The sequence below is a fragment of the Callithrix jacchus genome, chromosome 5 (assembly GCF_049354715.1).
Source record: "Callithrix jacchus isolate 240 chromosome 5, calJac240_pri, whole genome shotgun sequence".
Classification (NCBI taxonomy): Eukaryota; Metazoa; Chordata; class Mammalia; order Primates; family Cebidae; genus Callithrix; species Callithrix jacchus.
This window is the reverse complement of record NC_133506.1, coordinates 162,044,432-162,066,832: the sequence shown is the minus strand read 5'-3', so window position 1 is coordinate 162,066,832 and position 22,401 is coordinate 162,044,432. Positions and strand designations below refer to the sequence as shown.

At 41.2% G+C, this 22,401-nt stretch overlaps 1 protein-coding gene across 4 annotated transcripts in view; it reads left to right on the top strand.

Moving 5' to 3' along the window:
• Positions 1-22,401, top strand: part of EPSTI1 (epithelial stromal interaction 1) — a 103,448-nt gene that overhangs the window by 37,975 nt on the left and 43,072 nt on the right. For all 4 annotated transcript variants that reach the window (XR_013536451.1, XM_008998199.6, XM_017973072.5 and 1 more), the window contains exon 6: positions 1,898-1,971. Coding sequence is in view for 3 of the 4 variants with exons in the window: in XM_008998199.6 (XP_008996447.4) it covers positions 1,898-1,971 (74 nt within the window). In the remaining variant the exon portion in view is untranslated. The remainder of the gene's footprint in view (positions 1-1,897; positions 1,972-22,401) is intronic.

Below are 22,401 nucleotides of genomic sequence, written 5' to 3'. Positions count from 1 at the left end.
ACTTCTACTACTACCACCACTACTACTACTTCATCTACTACTTTCTACTACTACTGCTACTACCACTACTACTACTACTACTACCACTTTTCCCCCAAAATACTTCTTTGTAAATTATCAACTTCTGCTGAGGCATAAACAGACTTTTTTTTTAAGATGAAGTTTTGTTCTTGTTGCCCAGGCTGGAAGTGCAATGCCACAATCTTGGCTCACTGTAACCTCTGCTTCCTGGGTTCAAATGATTCTGTTGCCTCAACTCCCTAGTAGCTGGGATTACAGGTGCCAGCCAGCATGCTCAGCTAATTTTTGTATTTTTAGTAGAGACAAGGTTTCACCATATTGACCAGGCTGGTCTTGAACGCCTGACCTCAGGTGATCCACCCGCCTTGGCCTCCCAAAGTGCTCGTATAACAGGTGTGAGTTACTGCACCCGGCCATAAACAGACTTTTGCTGGATAGAATTTAGCTACTGTGTGACTGTTTGTGAGTTGGAATCTATTAGTGAAAAGGTTAAAAGCAATGGTCTCAATTTCTGACCTCGCTAAGGGAAGCCAGCCCTTTGTCTCTAGCTGTTTTTGTGGCGTTCTCACTGTTCTCTGAGTAGCGTTCTGAATACTGCTTGCTTGCTGTCTTTTACCCTTTGAGATCCACCACTACCCCCCTCCCAGTCCCTACCCTGGAAGGCAGGGAACTCTTAACAATGGAATGCTTTTGCACTCTTGAGTCAGGATTTTTTCCTAGACGAGAAGTATGTTTATTTGGTTTTACAATTTTCCATTAGTTTGCCTCCTAGAATTCTGTTTCATTAATAATCCAGTTGCTTGCCTTATAATTGATTCTCTTTGTAGGACATTTCCTTTAGTTTTTTCTGAAACCGAAATCATCATTCATTTTGCCTTTCAAAATGGGACTAGTAATTAGCTGCAAGTGAATGAAGACTTTCGTGGAAATGAAGAATACAAGCACTGTTTTCCTTTGTTTGAAAGATAGAACCAGACTTATACTTGGGCTTGAAAGTGATGATTTCCATTATTCCCCTTTCACAGGTCCTCTTCTGGGCAAATTCATTTTTTATTAAAGCAAACCCAGCTGCTTACTGTCTCTCTTGGATTCACTTAAAGCTTCATGATCCTCCTGGGTTGTAGAACGTGTTTCAACTCCCCATCAAATTTTGTTGTCTAGGAATTTTACTTGTTTTTCATAGGTCATAGCAAGTTAAAAAATGACAGTGTGTCATGGTGAGCAAAAAGCAAATGTTCCTGGGTTATTTAAATTGGATTAAAATATGCCAGTGCCATGGTGACAGTAATATCAAATACGAAGCCCTTTATCTCTAGGCTCTCCACACAGCTAATTAAAAAAAAGAACTACTTTCTATTCAAGTGGATGGGTTTTTTTAAACGACATGTGCTGTTCAGTCCCTCAACGGCTTTAAGTATCTGATTCTAAGTCAGAAGGGAGTTGGGTTGTCTTATTGAAAATCTCTTCCCGAATACTTTAGTAGAATTTGGGTGTATATATAAATTTTGCATGAGCTATTTAACCATTTATTATCATTTTAATTTAACATGCTTGGTATGGAAATTTCATGTTTTCATGAAAACATTTTGAAAGCACTGCTTAAAAAGTAGATGTTGCTATTGTTGGAACTAAAGAATAAAAGTGGGAAATACTGGCTTTGTGATTATACCTGTCAAGTTGGGAGAGGGGAGCTATGGAAAGGACTTGGAGCTCCTGGCTGAGGGCGCAGTACCCGTGGGTCTGACCAGGAGTACCATTTGGAGCCTCTAGCAGGATACTGTATGAGACTATCAAAGCCACTCGAACCTTGGGAGTTGGGCCTTGGGTAATTTTAAAGCATCTTTAATAAGTTTTGTTTTGATATTTGCTATTTCAGAGCAATAGACTGGAGGAGAAAAGAAGGCTTGAAGAGAACCGTAGAAGAGAAGCATTTAGAGAACATAAGCAATAGTAAGTTGATGTTTTCAGAACTTTGTACCTTTATAGGCAGATTGTTCATACAGGTTTTAAATTCAGGTGGTGGTAACTTGTAAAAACATCTGGTACTGGATCATTGGCTGTTATATTAATTATGGAATAGAACTCTTGTCACCATGTAAGTGAGAATCTAAGGTGGGCGACATGTCTACTCGCAACATTTGAGAAATAACACTACATTTGAGAAATTCCCCGTTATAAATAACTTGGAAGACTCGATCCTTTGGCGATCCAAGGTACTTCTGCTTATGTTGACTTCCAAGATAACAATACAAGGATTGGGGTATATGCACTGAAGTGCCTGAGCAGAATCTAAACTGACCAGGGGTTTATCTAATGGACTGAGGACTACTACCTACTTGTATTTTTTTCTAGACAAGAACTAAGAAATCATTTAGTAGTTATTGGCAAAACTCTCAACTGATGGTCATACATCAAGGTAATTTGCAGTATGATTTGTGAACAACAGCAGCCAGTAGATGTAGGGCACCTGTTACATGCTTTATAATGCATCCACTTTGTTATGTAGGCTTTAAGGGTAAGTTCATGTCCTAACTCCTGGTGGCCCAGTTACCTGCACACTGATTAAAAAACAAAACCAAAGAATTTTCTTTCTGGTTCTACAGTAATTCTAAATGTGGTAGAAATAGAACCAAGCAGATCTGGGTTCAAAGTCTTAGCTCCCACTAAAACTCTTTGAATGTCAGTGGTTTTTTTCTTAAATAGAGATAATATCTTTCTCATATGCCATTTGCAAGAATTAAATAAAATATGTAAATGACACAAAAGTGCCTATTATAGGCACTTGAAATGATCCTTCTTACAGAGGCCCTTATTGAATGGGATCATACAACTTTTATTTTATGGAGGCTGAACACGGATTTCTGGTCCCACCAGAACCGGTAATGGGCCCTCCACTTTCATATGAAATGTTCACTCACTGCCTTGTTTTCTCTTGCTTCACTCTTGTCCCTTGTTTGCAGAATTTAAGATCATTCAGATACTGGGGCGAGCATATTTGTGACACCCTCCAACATATTCCTCCTCTAAGCACAATGTTCTCTGATTTCTCATGCCATTAGAATGATCTTGCCTCTATCATAAACAGCTTAGCTCCTTCTTGCCTTAAGATTCAGAGGCAGGAATGGAAGAGAAGTTTCTCAACCCTCTGCTTTGTTCCTTAGCAAGTTAGGTGCTATGCCTCTGCTACCCAGGCCAGAAAATAGATGGGAGATGGGATGGGGTGGGATGGAAGTGTTGATAAGTGATGTCATCCTCCTTAGCTGAAAGGAGCATCACTCTCATTTCCATCGCAGAATCTGGAGCCTGTCTCTCCCCACTCTTCTTCTCAGGCAGGCATGGGAATGAGGATCTGGTAGGAAGCTATGGAGCAAAGCACCAGCAGAAACTGTCTGTCTTGCAGAGAAATATGGTGGGAGGGAGGCACTAGATGAAGGATGTGAATGTATCATTGTCTCCCCTTTCATGGGTAGAGAATGAATGAGAATTTATTTTTAGGCTCAGCCTGAAGAATTGAGAGCGATTAGGGGCTGGGCTGGGGGCTTTAGTAGCCTAGAGTCAAAGGAGAACAAATGTCATTGTCCTGTGAGACTAGTATGTCCTATGGCATACTCGTTTTACATCGGAAGACGGAAGTCCTACTTAGCAGTGAGGGGCCTGGGGTACAGAACTGGATAGTTGAATGGGTTCCTTCTCTGGAGAGCTCTAAATATGGCAAAGTGAAGGGTAAGAGACTCTTGAAGTTTTAATAGATATTGGAAGTTGTGCACCCAACCTCCTTTCTTTTATAGTTCCAGCTTCTTGAGTTTGTGTTTTACTAAATACAGAAGATCAGTCACCCTTTTTTTGTAAAGAAAAAAAGTTTGCCCTCAGCCACCCGGCCTACTATCAGTGGAGCTGAATTCAATTACACGCACATTTCATTCTTGCTCTTTCTTCTGCTTATTGTAAAAGTCCCAGTTAACCAGGAAAAAGGGAGCTTGGCTAAAAATGAGAAGTATCTCAAATTGATTTTTAAAGCCTATTGAGAAACACGAGAAGAGGTATATGTGTGAGGTTCTTTTTTGAAAGAGTATTATGTTTTGAATTACTTTTGAAATTAAAAGACCAATAGCTCATGAAATGAGCAGGCATTATTTAGTTAGAAATATAAAAGAGATTTAGAAAAGATGGATCCTGTATATGACAAGTCTTTTTTTTTTGTCTTTTTTTTTTTTTTTAAGATGGGGTTTCACCATGTTGGTCAGGCTGGACTTGAACTCCCGACCTCAGGTGATCCGCCCGCCTTGGCCTCCAAAGTGCTTGGATTACAGGCGTGAGCCACCACGCCTGGCTGTGACAAGTCTTTATCATACCTTCTTATAATCAGTTTATGGTGGGAAAAATGTCTAGGAAAGCTCTTTGGATTTTTTTTTTTTTTTTTTTTGAGATTGAGTCTCAGTCTGTTGCCTAGGCTGGAGTGCAAAGGCACGATCTTGGCTCACAGCAACCTCTGCCTCCTGGGTTCGAGTGATTCTTCTGCCTCAGCTTCCTGAGTAGCTGGGATTACAGGTGCCTGCCACCACACACGGCTAATTTTTGTATTTTTAGTGGAGGTGGGGTTTCACCACATTGGCGTGGTCTCAAACTCCTGAAGTCTCGAACTCCTGACGTCAGATGATCCACCTGCCTCGGCCTCCCAAAGTCCTGGGATTACAGGCGTGAGCCACCGCGCCCAGCCAGCCCTCTGGATTTTTAACAGCACAGAGGTTTTGCCAGACCAACCAGACTGCCTACCCCCACCTCCCAAATTAGATTCTCCTGAAACTGTCAATGAAGGAATACAAAATAGAAACATACATAAGAAATTCGTTCAAGCCAGTCAATACTTGGCTAGGTTCACTGTGCTGCAATGTCTGATACTCATAGCAGACCAGGAATGATATTATTATTATTATTATTTTTATTTTTTTTTTTTTTTGAGACGGAGTTTCGCTCTTGTTACCCAGGCTGGAGTGCAATGGCGCAATCTCGACTCACTGCAACCTCCGCCTCCTGGGTTCAGGCAATTCTCCTGCCTCAGCCTCCTGAGTAGCTGGGATTACAGGCGCGCACCACCATGCCCAGCTAAGTTTTTGTATTTTTAGTAGAGACGGGGTTTCACCATGTTGACCAGGATGGTCTCGATCTCTTGACTCGTGATCCACCCGCCTCGGCCTCCCAAAGTGCTGGGATTACAGGTGTGAGCCACCGCGCCCGGCCTATTTTCATTATTATTATTATTTTTTTTTTTTTTGGTAGAGAAGGGCAACCATGGACTTGAGCAGACTGTAAATCCAAGTTGCTGGAGAAAAAGCTCATGATAGCAACCTGGGGCACCACCATGAGAATCTTAATGTGCTCTTTCTTAACACCCTGTCCTGACTTCATTCATTTGCTTCTGATTATTTTTAGTGTTGTCAATTATTTAGCTAACAGGCAGAAAACTAGGCTTTTATTGACATCCAAAGGGACTCTCCTGAGTGTAATAATGAAGGCAGTTTATCGAATGCCTGTGAGGTTGCTTTCTAATTGTACGCATTAATCTGCCCGTGCAAGCTGGCTGGAAATACACAAGCAGATTGCACATGCAGATGGAGCACACAGGATGGTTTTTATGGAAAGACCTCTGGATTGTACTTTTGCAGTACTGTCTTTTCCTTAAAAATCGAATGACTGTGACTGTTTCAATGAGCAGCTGAGAGGAGAACAGATTAATGGTACATTAAGTCTGCTACTCTGGCTGGGGACAGACTCCAATTTTACAATTTGGAATTAGTTCTAGGATTCTCGAGCCTGAAAACAGAGGGTAGGAATCAGCAGTTAGCCTTGGTCTAAGTTTTGAGGTTCTTTTTAGTCTCCATAAGAATTTATTACTTATAACAATTCATTTATGATACCTTTGGGTGGCCTTTTCAATTAAATGGAACATGTGAAAAAACAGTTGATAAACCATTTTTTAAAAACCATTATAGGATGAATTTGTTCAAACGTCTCTAAGCATGATACATGTCTATACTTAACAACTGCATTGAAGGCAGAAGGAAGGAAGGAAGGAGGGAATGGTTCAAGGTCATATTTAGAATCCACCTGAGATTCTAATCAATGTCACGTGTGTGCGATTTTATTCAACAGTGCTGTGTGCATATTGGATAGTTCTTATACGAAATATCTACTCTTTCTGTATACTTAGAAGTGCTTGGTATATTTAAAAGTGGAACTAATAGAATAATACTTTTTGTAAATAGCTTTTAAAAATGAATGGGAAATAACTATCTTTGGAAGTGGAATCATTAAACCACCTCTGTGAACAAACTCTCTACTTGTTTGTCGGGTTGAGGGAGGTGGGAGGGAAGAAGTTGCAAAAGGTGTTTTGCTTTGCTAGTACATACTAGGAAATGTCAGCTTATCCATTGCCCTGCATGACATGTACATGGCATTTAACTTCACTGTACTTTATGTATTGTGTACGTACTGCACAAATGGGTTCTTATTTTATATCTGGTCTCTACAGATACAAAATCTGTATTATTTTTTATTTTATTTATTTATTTCTTTTTTGAGACAGAGTTTCGCTCTTGTTACCCAGGCTGGAGTGCAATGGCGCGATCTCAACTCACCGCAACCTCCGCCTCCTGGGTTCAGGCAATTCTCCTGCCTCAGCCTCCTGAGTAGCTGGGATTACAGGCACGCGCCACCATGCCCAGCTAATTTTTTGTATTTTTAGTAGAGACAGGGTTTCACCATGTTGACCGGGATGGTCTCGATCTCTTGACCTCGTGATCCACCCACTTCGGCCTCCCAAAGTGCTGGGATTACAGGCGTGAGCCACCGCGCCCGGCCCCGAAAAACTGAAACAGCTGGTCCTTTGAGATGTTTAAAAATACACAACGTGTTAAAAGTAGAAGACTAAAGTAACAACCATTAGGTACTTTTTTTGTTATTTCACAGGAGTGGTTGCATTGGGAATAGAGTCATTGAGCTTGGTGTTTTGGAGAGTATGCTGACTGTTCATTGGATAGTGGCAGGTTGGCGGGAGGAGCAAGTATGCAGAGACAGGTTGTGACTTAGATTAGTTCAGATTGTCTAATCATTGTTCTATATGTGAATTTTAGTTAATATTTCTGTCTGTTAAAGGATAAACAAGTCCTAATGCTAAAAGGTTGTTAAAAGTAGAGGTGGTTAAATAATCCCTTTTCAAGTGTCCTTCTGTTGGTTTTTAGGAAGTCCTGTCTTCTGGGAGTGACCTTTGTTAATCTGCCTTTTGGAGTTGGATGTCATTCGGTTCTTAGTCATTAGAATGGTGGAAGAGGGTGACGGGAAGGGCTTTTGTTAGTATCTCCATATGTAGAAGACTGCCTTGGATTTTAACCTTAAAAGTCTACATATGCATTTTCAGTAAATGCCTGGATATGACGTGGATCAAGTTAATTATTTTGCAATATTTAAGCTTTATAGATGAACATTTTTTTGGTTATAATTGATAAAAAAGATGCATGTTGGACATGGAATTGTTAAACCACCTCTGAGCAGTGTAGGTCAGGACTTGTTCATTAGGTTGGCAGCAGAGGGGCAGAGGAAGTGAAAAGGGAGAGATGTGCACAGATGTATTCATATTTACATTTTGATGCTAGCCATTGAGGTGGGTGCATCTCTTGGTTGTATTACAGGAATATCTTAAGTAACTAAATAGAAACATACCTTCTTGCTAATATTTTAATGTTGTAGAGCTGATAATTTTCTTAGAAACATTATACTTAGTATATTCTGTGGCTTTATGTTTCATTTTAAATTAAGCATTAAGGGAATGCTGTATATTAATTGGAACTCTACCAATACCTTTATCTAGAGGCCTGTTGCCATTTTTGTCTTCTATGAAACTTTTGTCCCAAGAAAGATGGGATTACATTTTTTTTTAAACAGATTGAGTTTGTGTAGTGTATTCTTAGTTATCAAAGTACTTATATGTTGTTATTTTCTATTGGTAAATATTCATGATGTGAAAAAGCATGATACATACAGTATGATCTCAATCCTATATAATTGGACATTGAATCAATCTGTATACGCACAGGACTTAGAAGGACATGTCAAACTGTACAACTGCTTGTGCTTGTGCATAACTTTGTTCTTTGTTTCTTGTGTGTTTTTAGTTTACTTTTAGAAAATAAAGATTATTTTAAAAGCTTGAAAAACACCTGCTGAGTAATTTTGAACCTGTGGAATGGCAGCCTGAATATCTGGCACATTCAATATAGGCTTCTATTCATTTAATTTTCATATCACCCTTTTAGGGATGCATCCCCATTTTATAGGTGGAGGCTTAGGTAATTAAAATTTCTCCAAGTCACAGAGACGGTACGTGATGCAACTAAATCTGGGTCTTGGGAGTTTTGGGGGTAGGGAAATAGGTGATTGAGAAGTGAAATACATACTTCGTAGGTCAGGAATATCTGAGTAGGGTGTAGGGGGTGGGGGTGCCAGGAACTGTAGAAACAGGCTACCTGCGGAGAGGACTATTGGAGAGGGTGGGACAGGCAGCTCAGAGAGAAAGACTCGGGCAGTTGACTTTTATTTCTTTCTATCAAGATCTAGATTTTGCTAGAATAGGCGAAAGTGCAGCTGAGGAAATGTGTCTGCTTTCTCTGTGATCAGCATATACGAATGACCTCCTCTTCCCAGGCCCGACACTGCATTAGTACCGTAATTAAACTTACTGTGGGGTGGATGGGCTTTTGCGGCCTCTCCTGGCTGCACTCTATTCCTAGGTACCATTTCCAACATTGTTTCTAGGGGAGAAGGGGCTCAGTTCTAAAAACCTCAGTTGGAAAAGCTCTTGGAATCAAGCCCATTCCAAAATAGGGCCTTCCTGTTTCTAAACTACCATGCGCCACCTTGAGCTCAGCCTGTCGATTGTAATATTGGAAAGTTTTCTTCATTTTTGCCATTGAAACCATGCATCTGTTTCACTTCCATTTGAATAATAGTGTGATTAGTTCCTATGGGGCACATCTTCATCTATTTTAGTCTCCTCGAGCTGAGAATCCAGGCAAGTCTGCTGAATGTGCACACTTAGGCACCAAGTTTGCCTTCCAATATGCTCACAAAACTTCTAATGTCCTTCGTGGGAGCTTCGGAAAGACACTTAAGGGCTCAGTTGATCCCTTATCCATATGGTAGCCTTAAATCCAACCTCGAATTTTATAATCCAGGTAAGGTGAATAGAAAGTCATCCTGTTCATAACTTTCTATCTTATGCTAATAAAGTGAACTTACGGATACAAAAGTCTCATATCTAATTTGTTCAGAATAAGACTGAACAGCTTATGGAAAATCTAGTCAGAGGGAATTCCCACCTATTGAATGTAAAATTATGCTGATGGTTAACACCATGTTAAAATCTCTACCCATGATCAATTCTCCCTGCAGATATCCTGGTGTATGTTACCTCGTTTTCACTCCCACTGCCTCTGGCCTGATGTCAGTCCTATCACATGCCACTTGACTCATGGCCTGTGTCTTCTGTGGCTCCTTGCCACCCCCGGTCTACTGCCATGACTCCATTCCTATCTTTGCAACCAGTCACTTCATTGTCTTACATGTTTTGTTAAGTTTCCTTTTCTTTTTTTTTTTTTTGAGACGGAGTTTCGCTCTTGTTACCCAGGCTAGAGTGCAATGGCGCGATCTCGGCTCACCGCAACCTCTGCCTCCTGGGTTCAGGCAATTCTCCTCCCTCAGCCTCCTGAGTAGCTGGGATTACAGGCACGCGCCACCGTGCCCAGCTAATTTTTTGTATTTTTAGTAGAGACGGGGTTTCACCTTGTTGACCAGGATGGTCTCGATCTCTTGACCTCGTGATCCACCCGCCTCGGCCTCCCACAGTGCTGGGGTTACAGGCCTGAGCCACCGTGCCCAGCCTTTACATTTCATTTTCTAAAGCACAGCTTTGGTCATGTCGCTCTCCTGGTCTAACAGATTTGTTTATCTCCTATTCCTGCTGCCTATAAAATGAATTCCAGACTCCTTAGACATACCATGGGGAACCATGGGCCGTCTTAGATGTAAGAAAGGACTTATACCGTTTGCGTCTCTGTCAGGCTGATGTGGTTTGGCTGTGTCACCACCCAAATCTCATCTTGAATTGTAGCTCCCATAATTCCCATGTGTTGTGGGACAGACCTAGTTGGAGGTAATTGAATCATAGGTGTGAGTCTTTCCCATTGCTGTTATTGTGATACTGAATATGTCTCAAGAGATCTGGTGGTTTTATAAAGGGTAGTGCCCCTGCACACACTCTCTTGCTTGCCGCCATGTAAGATGTGTCTTTGCTCCTGCTTCACCTTCCACCATGATTATGAGGCCTTCCCAGTCATGTAGAACTGTGAGTCAATTAAATCTCTTTTTCTTTATAAATTACCCAGTCTCTGGTATGTCTTTATTAGCAGCATGAGAACAGACTAATACTTAGTTTATTTAGGATAAGGTTTAAGAAAGCGAGCTTTGCTCTGGATTAGATGTTATCAGGAAGTAGGGGTAGGTTTATGATGAGGTATCTTTTTTTTTTTTTGAGACGGAGTTTCCCTCTTGTTACCCAGGCTGGAGTGCAATGGCGTGATCTCGGCTCGCCACAACCTCCGCCTCCTGGTTTCAGGCAATTCTCCTGCCTCAGCCTCCTGAGTAGCTGGGGTTACAGGCACGCACCACCATGCCCAGCTAATTGTTTGTATTTTTAGTAGAGACGGGGTTTCACCATGTTGACCAGGATGGTCTCAATCTCTTGACCTCGTGATCCACCCGCCTCGGCCTCCCAAAGTGCTGGGATTACAGGCGTGAGCCACCGCGCCTGGCCTTATGATGAGGTATCTTAATCTTATCTAGAAAGAGGGAAGACTAGAGTGAGACTCATGCTGGAATTGATAAAGAAGCAGCAGTCACTCATATTAGCCATAATTTTGGGATGTTTGGTCACTTTTGTAGTTTATACAAGGTCCGTGTATTTTTCTGTGTTCAGACATGTTATAGATTGGACTTGGTTTTGTTATGAGCTATTATAGTGACAGTGACCTCTTTGGATGTTGACATTATGTGACTTGGTTACTTTCAACAGTAGAACACCAAGGCCTAGCTGTGAGTGCCAGGCCAGTTTTTATCTTTCTCTGTATGTAATTAATCATTGGTAAAAAAAATAAAAGTTGGGCTGGGCGTGGTGGCTCAAGCCTGTAATCCCAGCACTTTGGGAGGCCGAGGCAAGTGGATCATGAGGTCAGGAGATCGAGACCATCCTGGTCAACATAGTGAAACCCCTTCTCTACTAAAAATTAGCTGGGCATGGTGGCACGTGCCTGTAATCCCAGCTACTCAGGAGGTTGAGGCAGGAGAATTGCCTGAACCCAGGAGGCGGAGGTTGCGGTGAGCCGAGATCGCGCCATTGCACTCCAACCTGGGTAACAAGAGCAAAACTCCGTCACAAAAAAAAAAAAAAAGTGGACTAGTTCCTTTCTTACAAAATAGTTTGACTTGGTTTTCTTATCACTGGAACGTAGTACCATCCATGTTCTCCTTTTGGGAGGGCAGGGGAGCTGGGGTTAGACTGCCCACGTTTAAACTATAACATTTGTCCTCATTAATAGAACATTATTTAAGCTCTTGGGGCCTGGGGTGGGGTTTAGCAGTAGCTGCCAACTCAGAAGACTAAGTGATTAACAGTCCACGTAAGAGATCTAGGATAGTGTTTGGGAAGAGACGCCGAATACAGTGTAACTCCAACAAGGGCAGCAGAGGAAGACGGGAGGGAAAGTGAGCAGCCAACTCCAGCCTTTACCCCCAACAATAGAGCCTGAGAACCAGTTCTTGATGCATGAGATTCACTAAGAAGGCCCTGGGGCCCAGAAAGCGATCCAGGTAAACATACTATACCTGGGGGAATATGTGGTCCCCATCCTGAAGACAGGTCACCTGCACAGCCAACTTAATCACTTCTCTGTGAGCTCTAAGAGCCATAATAAAATAATTACGTAAAAATGAGCTCTAGTCCGACTAATAGTAAATCCAAGAGAGAAGAAGGCATAGATACCAGATCCGTTTGTGAACAAAGGAAACAGCGACATTTGTAGTCGAATATATGCTTGGTTTTCTGTTTAAATAAGAATCAACAGGCTCTAATTAAAATCACGGAGGATTTTAGCACTAGAAGAGGCACGAGGAAGACAGTGATAGGAACTACAGTAAGTTTTTTCCTTTGTTGCATGAGTGAATGTTGGATATCAATTACAGAGATTGATAGAAAAATTAATGTGCTTATGTGTTTAATTATGTGCTAATTATATGTACAAATTAGGATAAATAGTACAAAAACATGTAGGTATAACACAACAAATACAAATTTGATCATAAATTTCTGTCTTTACAATAAAAGGCAGAAAAGAAGGTGGGATTTTTCAAAAAAAAAGGTAAGAAAAAAGCAAAATATTATGTCCAATAAGTCAGCATTCATAAAAAAGCTGTACAGGCTAAATTTTCTTATTAGATTGCATACAAATCCAGCTATATTTGATTACAAGGGATATCTATAAATCAAGAGTTGAAAACAAAGGCATGTAAAATATATCCATAAATGCTAACAAAAGAAGCAATATGAGTATGAGACAAATTGAATTCAAGGTGAAAAGCATTTAACAGGATAAAGGATATTTTATGCAGATAAAACATATAATCCAAAGGAAAATGTGAGTCATAAATCATTATCAAAATAGATTTGATATACATAGGACAAAAACTGTTAGTCCGTAATATAGACAATGGATTTGCCAAATTTTCCTTTTATTTAATTAATTTTCCATAGAAATTAACAGATCAAGTGAACCAAAAAACTGTAGGGAAAGAGGATTTGAATGACAATGCTAACCATGATTGTATAAACATAAAGTGTTGTACTCAATATATGAAAACATATTCTTGATAAATACTGACTTTAAAAACCCTAAAACTACCACAAAGTTGTCCATGTTCAAGGCCTCAAAGACACTCGGTAACCTCCAAAAACCCCCAGATTCTAGAAAGCCACAGTCCCTGAGAAAAATGTAGTAAAATTAGAAATTAAGCAATATGAGATTATAAAGTCTATTTACTTAAAAGTTTGTTTTCTGTTCTTCTTCTCCCCACTCCCCCCGCAAGACAGTGCCTTGCTCTGTGACCCAGGCTACAGTACAGTGGCATGACCATGGTTCACTGCAGCCTTGACCTCCTGGGCATGAGCAATCCTCCCACCTCAGCCTCCCAAGTAGGGGGACTACAGGTGTGTACCACCAGGTCTGGCTAATTTTTTAATTAAAACATTTAAAGTATCTTTGAAAATGACTATTGGGGAAAAAATTAAAACCAAAACTGAAATTACTTTGAGATATAAGACTAAAAACTTTAAAGCTGGTCAGAATAACAAAGTGTTATTGGCATTTTAATCAATCTATACATTGATTCATTGAATGCTATAGAGAATCTAAAGTAGACCCATATTTATATAAAAATTCAGTATTTAGGACTTTATGAATGAAAGTATTTCTTTCAAACGAATGTCAAAAGGATACACAGTTTGACAATTTGTATTCAATCAACACACACAAAAAAGTAATGATTTTATACTTTTATACTTGGGGGGTAGAAACTCCTTTTTAAGCAATATATTCAAATCTCAGAAGCCATAGAGACTATAGATTTAAGTACATAAAAATTTTAAAATCTATGATTGAAGATATAGTGAATAAAGTTTCAAGTAAATAATAATATAGGAAAAAATATTTGCCTCAAACTTAATGGATAAAGACTTAATCTCACAAAGAATATTTATAGGATAATAATAAAATAACTCTAAAAAATTGGCAAAATACTTGAACAAGCAGTTAATAGAAGAAATAGGAATCAAAATATTCAGCTTCACTAATGATTAGAGAACCACAAATAGAGATTTCATTATTACAGTGGCAAAAATGTCAACGGATTGATAATACCTCATATTAGGAAAGGAGCTTTCACTTATTCAACAGTGAGCACCGGGTGTGGTAGCACGTGCCTGTAGTCCCAGCTACTTGGGAGACCGAAGCAGGTAGATCACCCGAGCCAGGAGTTTGAGGCTGCAGTGAATTATGATCACGGCACTGCACTCCAGGCTGAGGGACACAGGGGAGAGCCTCTCTCTGAAAAAGCCCAATCGGAAAAACCCTCTAAACCAATGAGCACCCAGTGCATGTCAAGCACTTATACTAGGTTCTAGGCATGTATTGTGAATAAAGCAAATATACCTCCATGAGCAGATATGGAAATTAACAGGCAAGCTGACAGAGAACTGCGTAGCATAACAGATTCCAACAATTCCTGTGAGGGAACATAGTGGTAGAGATAGGGTAAGTGATTGAGCATAACGGGACTGGGAGGGGAAAATCTCAGCGTGATAGATAGGTCCGGACTTTCCAAGAAAATGATATTTGAACTGAAGATAAAAGGATGAGAAGGAACCAGACATGACATAAAGTTCTAGGCTGAGGCAGTGACGTACAGCGTATTCAGCAACCTGAAAGGTCTGGTGTGTTTGCGCTGAACTGAATAGAAAGATAATGAAGTGGACAAGACGGGCAGGAGCTAGGCAGGTGAAGTGGACCACACAGGCCACGGCACAGCGTCTGCACTTTACTCAAGCCACAGGGATAACCTGTAGAAGGTTTTTATTTTTCAGAAAGAAATGGGCCGGGCGCGGTGGCTCAAGCCTGTAATCCCAGCACTTTGGGAGGCCGAGGAGGGTGGATCACGAGGTCAAGAGATCGAGACCATCCTGGTCAACATGGTGAAACCCCGTCTCTACTAAAAATACAAAAACTTAGCCGGGCACGGTGGTGCATGCCTGTAATCCCAGATACCAGGGAGGCTGAGGCAGGAGAATTGCCTGAACCCAGGAGGTGGAGGTTGCAGTGAGCCGAGATCGCGCCATTGCACTCCAGCCTGGGTAACAAGAGCAAAAGTCTGTCTCAAAAAAAAAAGAAAAAAAAAAAAAAAAAAGAAATGACTACTCTGGCTGCTGTGTTGTGAATAGATTTGAGAAGGCAAGAGAAGAAATGGAGAAATGACTGAAGACGTTACCGTAGCCGCCCAGTAAGAGCTGGTGGCGGATCAGCCTAACAGATGTCAGTGCAGAGAAAAGCATGGGCGTGCCTTGTTTCACTGCACCTCACAGACCTTCTATTTTCAAAGATTTTATAAATGGTAAGTTTGCGGCAACCCCGTGTTGAGCGAGCCTATTGGTGCCATTTTTCCAATAGCGCGTGCTCACTTTGTGTCATCGTGTCACATTTTGGTAATTCGTGCAATATTTCAAACACTTTCATTATGATTACATCTGATTTGGTGATCTATGATCAGTGATCTTTGTTGTTACTGTTGTAATTGCCGGAGCAAGCCACAAACCCTGCCCACAGATGACTGTGTATTCAATCAGTATTTACCGATGTGTTGCGTGTGTTCCAACTGCTCTACTGACTGGCTGTTCCCGTCTGTCTCTCTTTCCTTGTTGGATCTCCTGATTGCCTGAGACACAACAGTATTGAAATTAGGCCGGTTAATAACTCTACAGGGGCCCCTAAGCATTCAAGTAAAAGGAAATATCACACGTCTCTCATTTTATTTATGCTTTTTTCTTTTTCAAACTTATTATACTTTAGGCTGGGCGCAGTGGCTCACGCCTGTAATCCCAGCACTTTGGGAGGCCGAGGTGGGTGGATCACGACGTCAAGAGATCGAGACCATCCTGGTCAACATGGTGAGACCCCGTCTCTACTAAAAATACAGAAAATCAGCTGGGCATGGTGGCGCGTGCCTGTAGTCCCAGCTGCTCGGGAGGCTGAGGCAGGAGAATTGCCTGAACCCAGGAGGCGGAGGTTGCGGTGAGCCGAGATCGCGCCATTGCACTCCAGCCTGGGTCACAAGAGCGAAACTCCATCTCAAAAAAAAAAAAAATTATTATACTTTAAGTTCTGGGGTACACGTGCAGAATGTCTCTCATTTTAAATCAAAAGCTAGAAATGACTAAGCTCAGTGTGGAGGCGTGTTGAAAACCAAGAGAAGTCAGAAGCTAGGCAGGCCTCCTGCACATGTTAGCCGAGTTGTGAATGCAGAGGAAAAGTTCTCAAGGGAAATTAAAAGTGCTACTCCAGTGAGCACATGAATGATAAGACGGCAAAATGGCTGTATTGCTGCTACGGAGAAAGTCCAAGTGGTCTGGATAGAAAATCAAACTAGCCAAAACATTCCCTTAAGCCAAAGCCTAAACTAGAGCATGGCCCTAGCTCTCTTCAGTTCTGTGAAAGCTGAGAGAGATGAGGAAGCTGCAGAAGAAAAGTTAGAAGGAGCAGAGGTTGGTTCATGAGGTTTAAGGAGAGAGGTCTGCTCCATAACACAAGCACGCCAGGTGAAGTAGCAAGTGCTGGTGTCCAGATCTAGTGAAGATCCTTGATGAAGGTGTCTACACTAAAGAACAGATTTTTTTTGAGACAGAGTCTTGCTGTATTGCCCAGGCTGGAGTGCAGTGGCACAATTCTGGCTCATTGCAACCTCTGCCTCCCGGGTTCAAGTGATTCTCTTGCCTCAGCCTCCCTAGTAGCTGGGACTACAGGCACACCTGCCATCAGGCCTAGCTAGTTTTTGTATTTTTAGTAGAGACAGGGTTTCACCATGTTGGCCAGGCTGGTCTTGAACTCCTGACCTCAGATGATCTGCATACCTTGGCCTCCCAAAGTGCAGGGATTACAGGCGTGTGCCACTGTGCCTGGCCTAATGGATTTTTTAATGGAAGAAAATGCCATCTAGGACTTTCATAGCTAGAGAGGAGAAGTCAATACCTACTTCAAAGGACAGGCTAATTTTTGTTAGGGGCTAATGCAGATGGTGACTTTAAATGGAAGCCAATGCTCATTTGCCATTCTGAAAATCTTAGGGCCCTTAAAAAGTTTGCTAAGTTGAGTGTATGCTCTGTAAATGGAACAGCAAAGGCTAGATGACAGAACTTCTGTTTACATCATGGTTTCCTGAATATTTTAAGCCCACTAATAAGACCTGCTCAGAACAAAAGACTCCTTCTCAAAATATTGCTGCTCACTGACAATGCACCTAGTCACCCATGAAAACAACATTAATCTCCTTGTATATTTCCCAGGCATCTCAGAGTTAGTATATCTAAACTTAAACTTTTGGTATTTTTCTCCCCAAACCTTGGTTCTAATACCTATTAAGATATTTGGCAGTATTTCTAAGCCAAATATCAAAACCAAGAACCAACGTTTGGGAAGAAAAATATCAAAAGTTCAAGCTCAGATATGCTAAGTTTGAGATGCCTGGGAGATATGCAAGAAGATTAATGTTTTCATGCCTGCTAATGCAGTATCCATTCTGCAGCCCACGGACCAAGGAATAAATCTGATGTTCACATCTTATTATTTATGAAATAGTTTTTTTTTTTTTTGAGACAGAGTTTCACTCTTGTTACCCAGGCTGGAGTGCAATGGCACGATCTCGGCTCACCGCAACCTCCGCCTCCTGGGTTCAGGCAATTCTCCTGCCTCAGCCTCCTGAGTAGCTGGGATTACAGGCACGCGCCACCATGCCCAGCTAATTTTTGTATTTTTAGTAGAGACGGGGTTTCACCATGTTGACCGGGATGGTCTTGATCTCTTGACCTCATGATCTACCCGCCTCGGCCTCCCAAAGTGCTGGGATTACAGGCTTGAGCCACCGCGCCCGGCCCTGAAATAGATTTTTAAGGCTATAGATGATGATTCTCCTGATGGATCTGGGCAAACTAAATTGAAAACCTTCTAGAAGGGATTCACCATTCTAGATGCCATCAAGAACACTTGTGATTCATGGGAGGAGGTAAAAATATCAACATCGACAGGGACATGGAAGAGGTTGATCCCAGCCCTCGTGGATGATGTTGATGGACGCAAGGCTTCAGTGGAAGAAGTAACTGCAGATTTGGAAAGAGCAAGAGAACTAGAATTAGAAGCAGAGTGTGCAGATGTGACTGAATTGTAATCTCACGATCAAATTTCAATGGATGAGGAGTTGCTTTTTATGAATGAGCAAAGAATGGTATTTCTTGAGATAGAAACTACTCCTGATGAAGATGCTGTGAAGGTTGATTAAATGACTTAAAATTTAGATTATTACATACACCTTGCTGATAAAGTGATGGCAGCATTTAAGATTGACTTTTATTTTGAACGAAGTTCTGCTGTGGGCAAAATGCTGTCAAACAGCACTGCATGCCACACACAAATCTTTCATGAAAGAAAAAGTCAGTTGATGCGGCTGACTTCATCGTCTTATTTTAAGAAATTGCCACAGTAACTGTGGCCTTCAGCAACCACCACCCTGATTAGTCAGCAGCCATCACCAAGAACCTCCAGCAGCAAAAAGAGTGCAACTCACCAAAGGCTCAGATGTTAGCATTCTTTAGCAATAAAGTCTTTTTAAATTAAGGTATGTACAGTTTTTGAGACATAATGCTATTGCACACCTAACAGACTCGATATAGCGTGAACCCAACTTTTATACGAATGGACAACAAAAATTACACGACTCACTTTATTGCGATATTTGATTTGCTTTTCTGCAGTGGTCTGGAACCAAACTCACAATATCTCTGACATACGCCTCTGCCTACATATTGCATGGAATTTCAGTAGGACAAATAGATACTGGGGATAAAGAAGAAGGAAGAATCAAGGACGTGTTGGAGGTGTAGTGATGCTGTGTCCTGAGATGCGGCTACTAGGTGACAACCAAGGGTTGGGAAGAAAAATATCAAGAGTTTAAGTTTATATATTTAGACGAATATCAAGAGTTTGAGACGGCTGGGAGATGTCAAACGGGCAGATGTACATGCGAATTTGGTCTCAACGAGCAGATATGTGGGAAATATAAATCTAGAAATTATTACCATGTAAATATAAAGCCATGAAAATAAAGTCACTCAAGTCTCCCTATATCTGTACCTGTCTTCCTTTAACAAAAATGTTAAGAGTCCTTCCTCAATTGTAATAGGGGAAAGTACTCTCCTTTTAGTCATTGACCAATCACTGGTTACGTATACTCAGGAACTTACCCATATATTCTTTCTCAAGTTTATTTCTTCTGTGACCCCCTTCTGTCCAGTCTTCCTCTCCTCTCTGCTGGATTATTTCTACCAACACACAAACATGACCCATTGAAGAAAACTTTTCATTCCACAGCCTCATCCAGTTACTGCCTCCTTTCATTGTTCTCCTCGTCAGATTGTTCAAGAGTTATTGATAAATGCCATATCTATTCCCATATCTCCATTTACTCATGAGTCCAATTCAATCAAGTTCCATTCCATCATCATACCCAGATCATTGCTGTCAAGATCACAGCCATTGTCACTGGTCTTCCTCTCATTTGTCCTTTCAGCAGTGGTGGAGAATTAGTACTTAAAGGACGTTAGCCGTGGTTCTGAATTGCCACTTTCATAAAGTCAACTTTTGGTGAAAGTATAAATTTGTATAGATCAGCTTGGCACTATGAAGCATGGTTTAATCATGCATAGGCTGAGTGCAGTGGCTCCTGCCTGTAATCCCAATACTTTGGGAGGCTGAGGTGGGAGGATTACTTGAGGCCAGAACTTTGAGATCAGCCTGGGCAACACAGCAAGATCCCACCTCTAAAAAAAATTAGCTGGACATGGCGGAGTGCTTCTGTAGTCTTAGCTACTTGAAAGGTTGACGTAGGAGGATCGCTTGAATGTGGGAGGTCGAAGCTGCTGTCCAGCCTGGGCGAAAGTGTGAGACCCTGTCTCAATAAACAAAAACAAAAAGTTGCATATCTATTTATGGCAACCTAAATGAGAATATGAATCTACTTCTAGTTATGTATCCTGGAAAAGTATTTATGTATTTGCACAAGATACCTATACCAGGTTGCTCACTGGAAAAAAACACAGAAATATCCATCTGTAAGAATGTTAAATGTATTATATCCATGTCATAAAATGCTATTCAGCTGCCTGAAGGAATCAGATATCTATTTATAAATATGGAAAAATCTCAAGGATGTGGTTAGATGACAAAAATCAATTTTCAGGACAAAATATAGTATCCCACTTAAAGAACAAAATATGTTAGTTTGGAGTAGGAAAAGCCGTAGTTAAAAAACATAGACACCAAAACTTCAGTGACTTAAAGAACAAGAGGTTTATATCTTTCTTGTGGAATAATCCAGGTCTGATGATTGAGTCAGGTTAGCTTCCCCCCGGCATTAAAAACTGCAGGCAAATAGTGGCTCTACTACCCTTTGCAAATGACTTGCAAGCTCACTTTAGGTACCATCATCAGATAGGAGGATGAAAGAGCATTAAGAATCCTGTGAGAAGTTACTGATATGGATCACTTCAGCCTGGCCTGTACATTTACTCACATTTCATTGGCCAGAATGCAGATATACGCTCCCATGTCACATAGAACGGCATGGGAGCTCGGAAACGTAGTCTAGCTATATATCCAAGAGGCAGAGAAACACATTTTAGAGAATAGCTGGGGGCTGGGTGCCATTGACGACTCAGGCCTGTAATACCAGCACTTAGGGAAGCTGAGGCAGGTGGATTACAAGGTCAGGAGTTCGAGACCAGCCTGAGCAACAGGGTAAAACCCCATCTCTAAAAATATGTAAAAATTAGCTGAGCACAGTGATGCGTGCCTGTAGTCCCAGCTACTTGGGAGGCTGAGGCAGGAGAATCACTTAAACCCAGGAAGCAGAGGTTACAGTGAGCCGAGACTGTGCCATTGCACTTCAGCCTGGACAACAGAGTGAGACTCCGTCTCAAAAAAAAAAAAAAGAAAAAAGAAAGAGAATAGCTGGCCTTCTCTGCCTTATCCTAATTACCCTCCCCCAAAGTAAACCACTATTCATTTGTATGTAATTTTAAATATTTGTCAATTAATAGAAAACAATCAGGATACATACCTGAGAATTCATGATGTTGTCTTTTGGGGAAAGGTTGAAAGAGGTGTTAAGTAGGACCTTCCCCTTTTTTCTTTATATTTTTCACTATTTTCTATTATCTTCTGACTTGTATTTATGTATCACTTTTGCAATTAAAAATTAAATCATGGGCCGGGCGCGGTGGCTCAAGCCTGTAATCCCAGCACTTTGGGAGGCCGAGGCGGGTGGATCACGAGGTCAAGAGATCGAGACCATCCTGGTCAACATGGTGAAACCCCATCTCTACTAAAAATACAAAAAATTAGCTGGGCATGGTGGCGCGTGCCTGTAATCCCAGCTACTCAGGAGGCTGAGGCAGGAGAACTGCCTGAACCCAGGAGGCGGAGGTTGCCATGAGCTGAGATCGCGCCATTGCACTCCAGCCTGGGTAACAAGAGCAAAACTCCGTCTCAAAAAAAAAATTAAATCATTAAAGACCAGATGAATGAGGGGAAAGAAGTCCTTAAGGTATATGCAGTAGTGTGATTACTTTGATAAAGTAGGAAGTCCTCCCAGCATTACTACTCACTTTCATGTTTTGTTGTGATCTCTTCAATGGGTTTTGTGTGTTCCGGTAGATTTTCTCTCACTCTCTTACTTGCATAGGCTCTGTGAATGCCTAAAGGCATGTGAATGTCATTTACTCATACCCAGTTATGCGAAACGGACTCGAGCAAAAGAATACTTCTTTAGGTTGTCCTGCAGCCCGTATTGCTAAGCACATGGCAGGGACTCAGGAAATATGTATCGCCTGCATGAATGCGTGCATGCGTGTATGAATGATTACTCACTTAAACCGCATGGTGGCAAAGTTCAGGTCGGTGACGCTATTGCAAAGTACACATAGAATGCATTATTAGACTGTACTTATACAGACAGTTCCTAAGACACACTGAGGTTTATTTCCAAATGTGTTATATAACATGAATTATTCATAAGTCAGAGTCATGTAGACCTAAGATAATTATGCATATTGAATATCCATCTGTACGACTGCAGTAGTTCTTAACATCACCAGGGGTGCTTTTAAGAAACGCAGATTCCCAGATCCCACTCCAGACATGCTGAATTAGAGTCAAAGGCTTGAGTCCAGTACTCTCTCGGCAGTACCACAGATGATTCTCATGTCGCCAGCCCCATGCTGCTCTTCCCACTGGCGTTCTCGAAAGTGTTGTTCTATGAAATCAGGAATGGTATCTGCCAAGTCTTTCCCTAGTGAACACCACCATAGTCTGTGGGTTTTTTTTTTTTCCTTTTTATTTGAGAAACATTTCAAGCACACAAAAAATATGTATCAACCACTAAGGTCACATTAAGATTTTACTTATA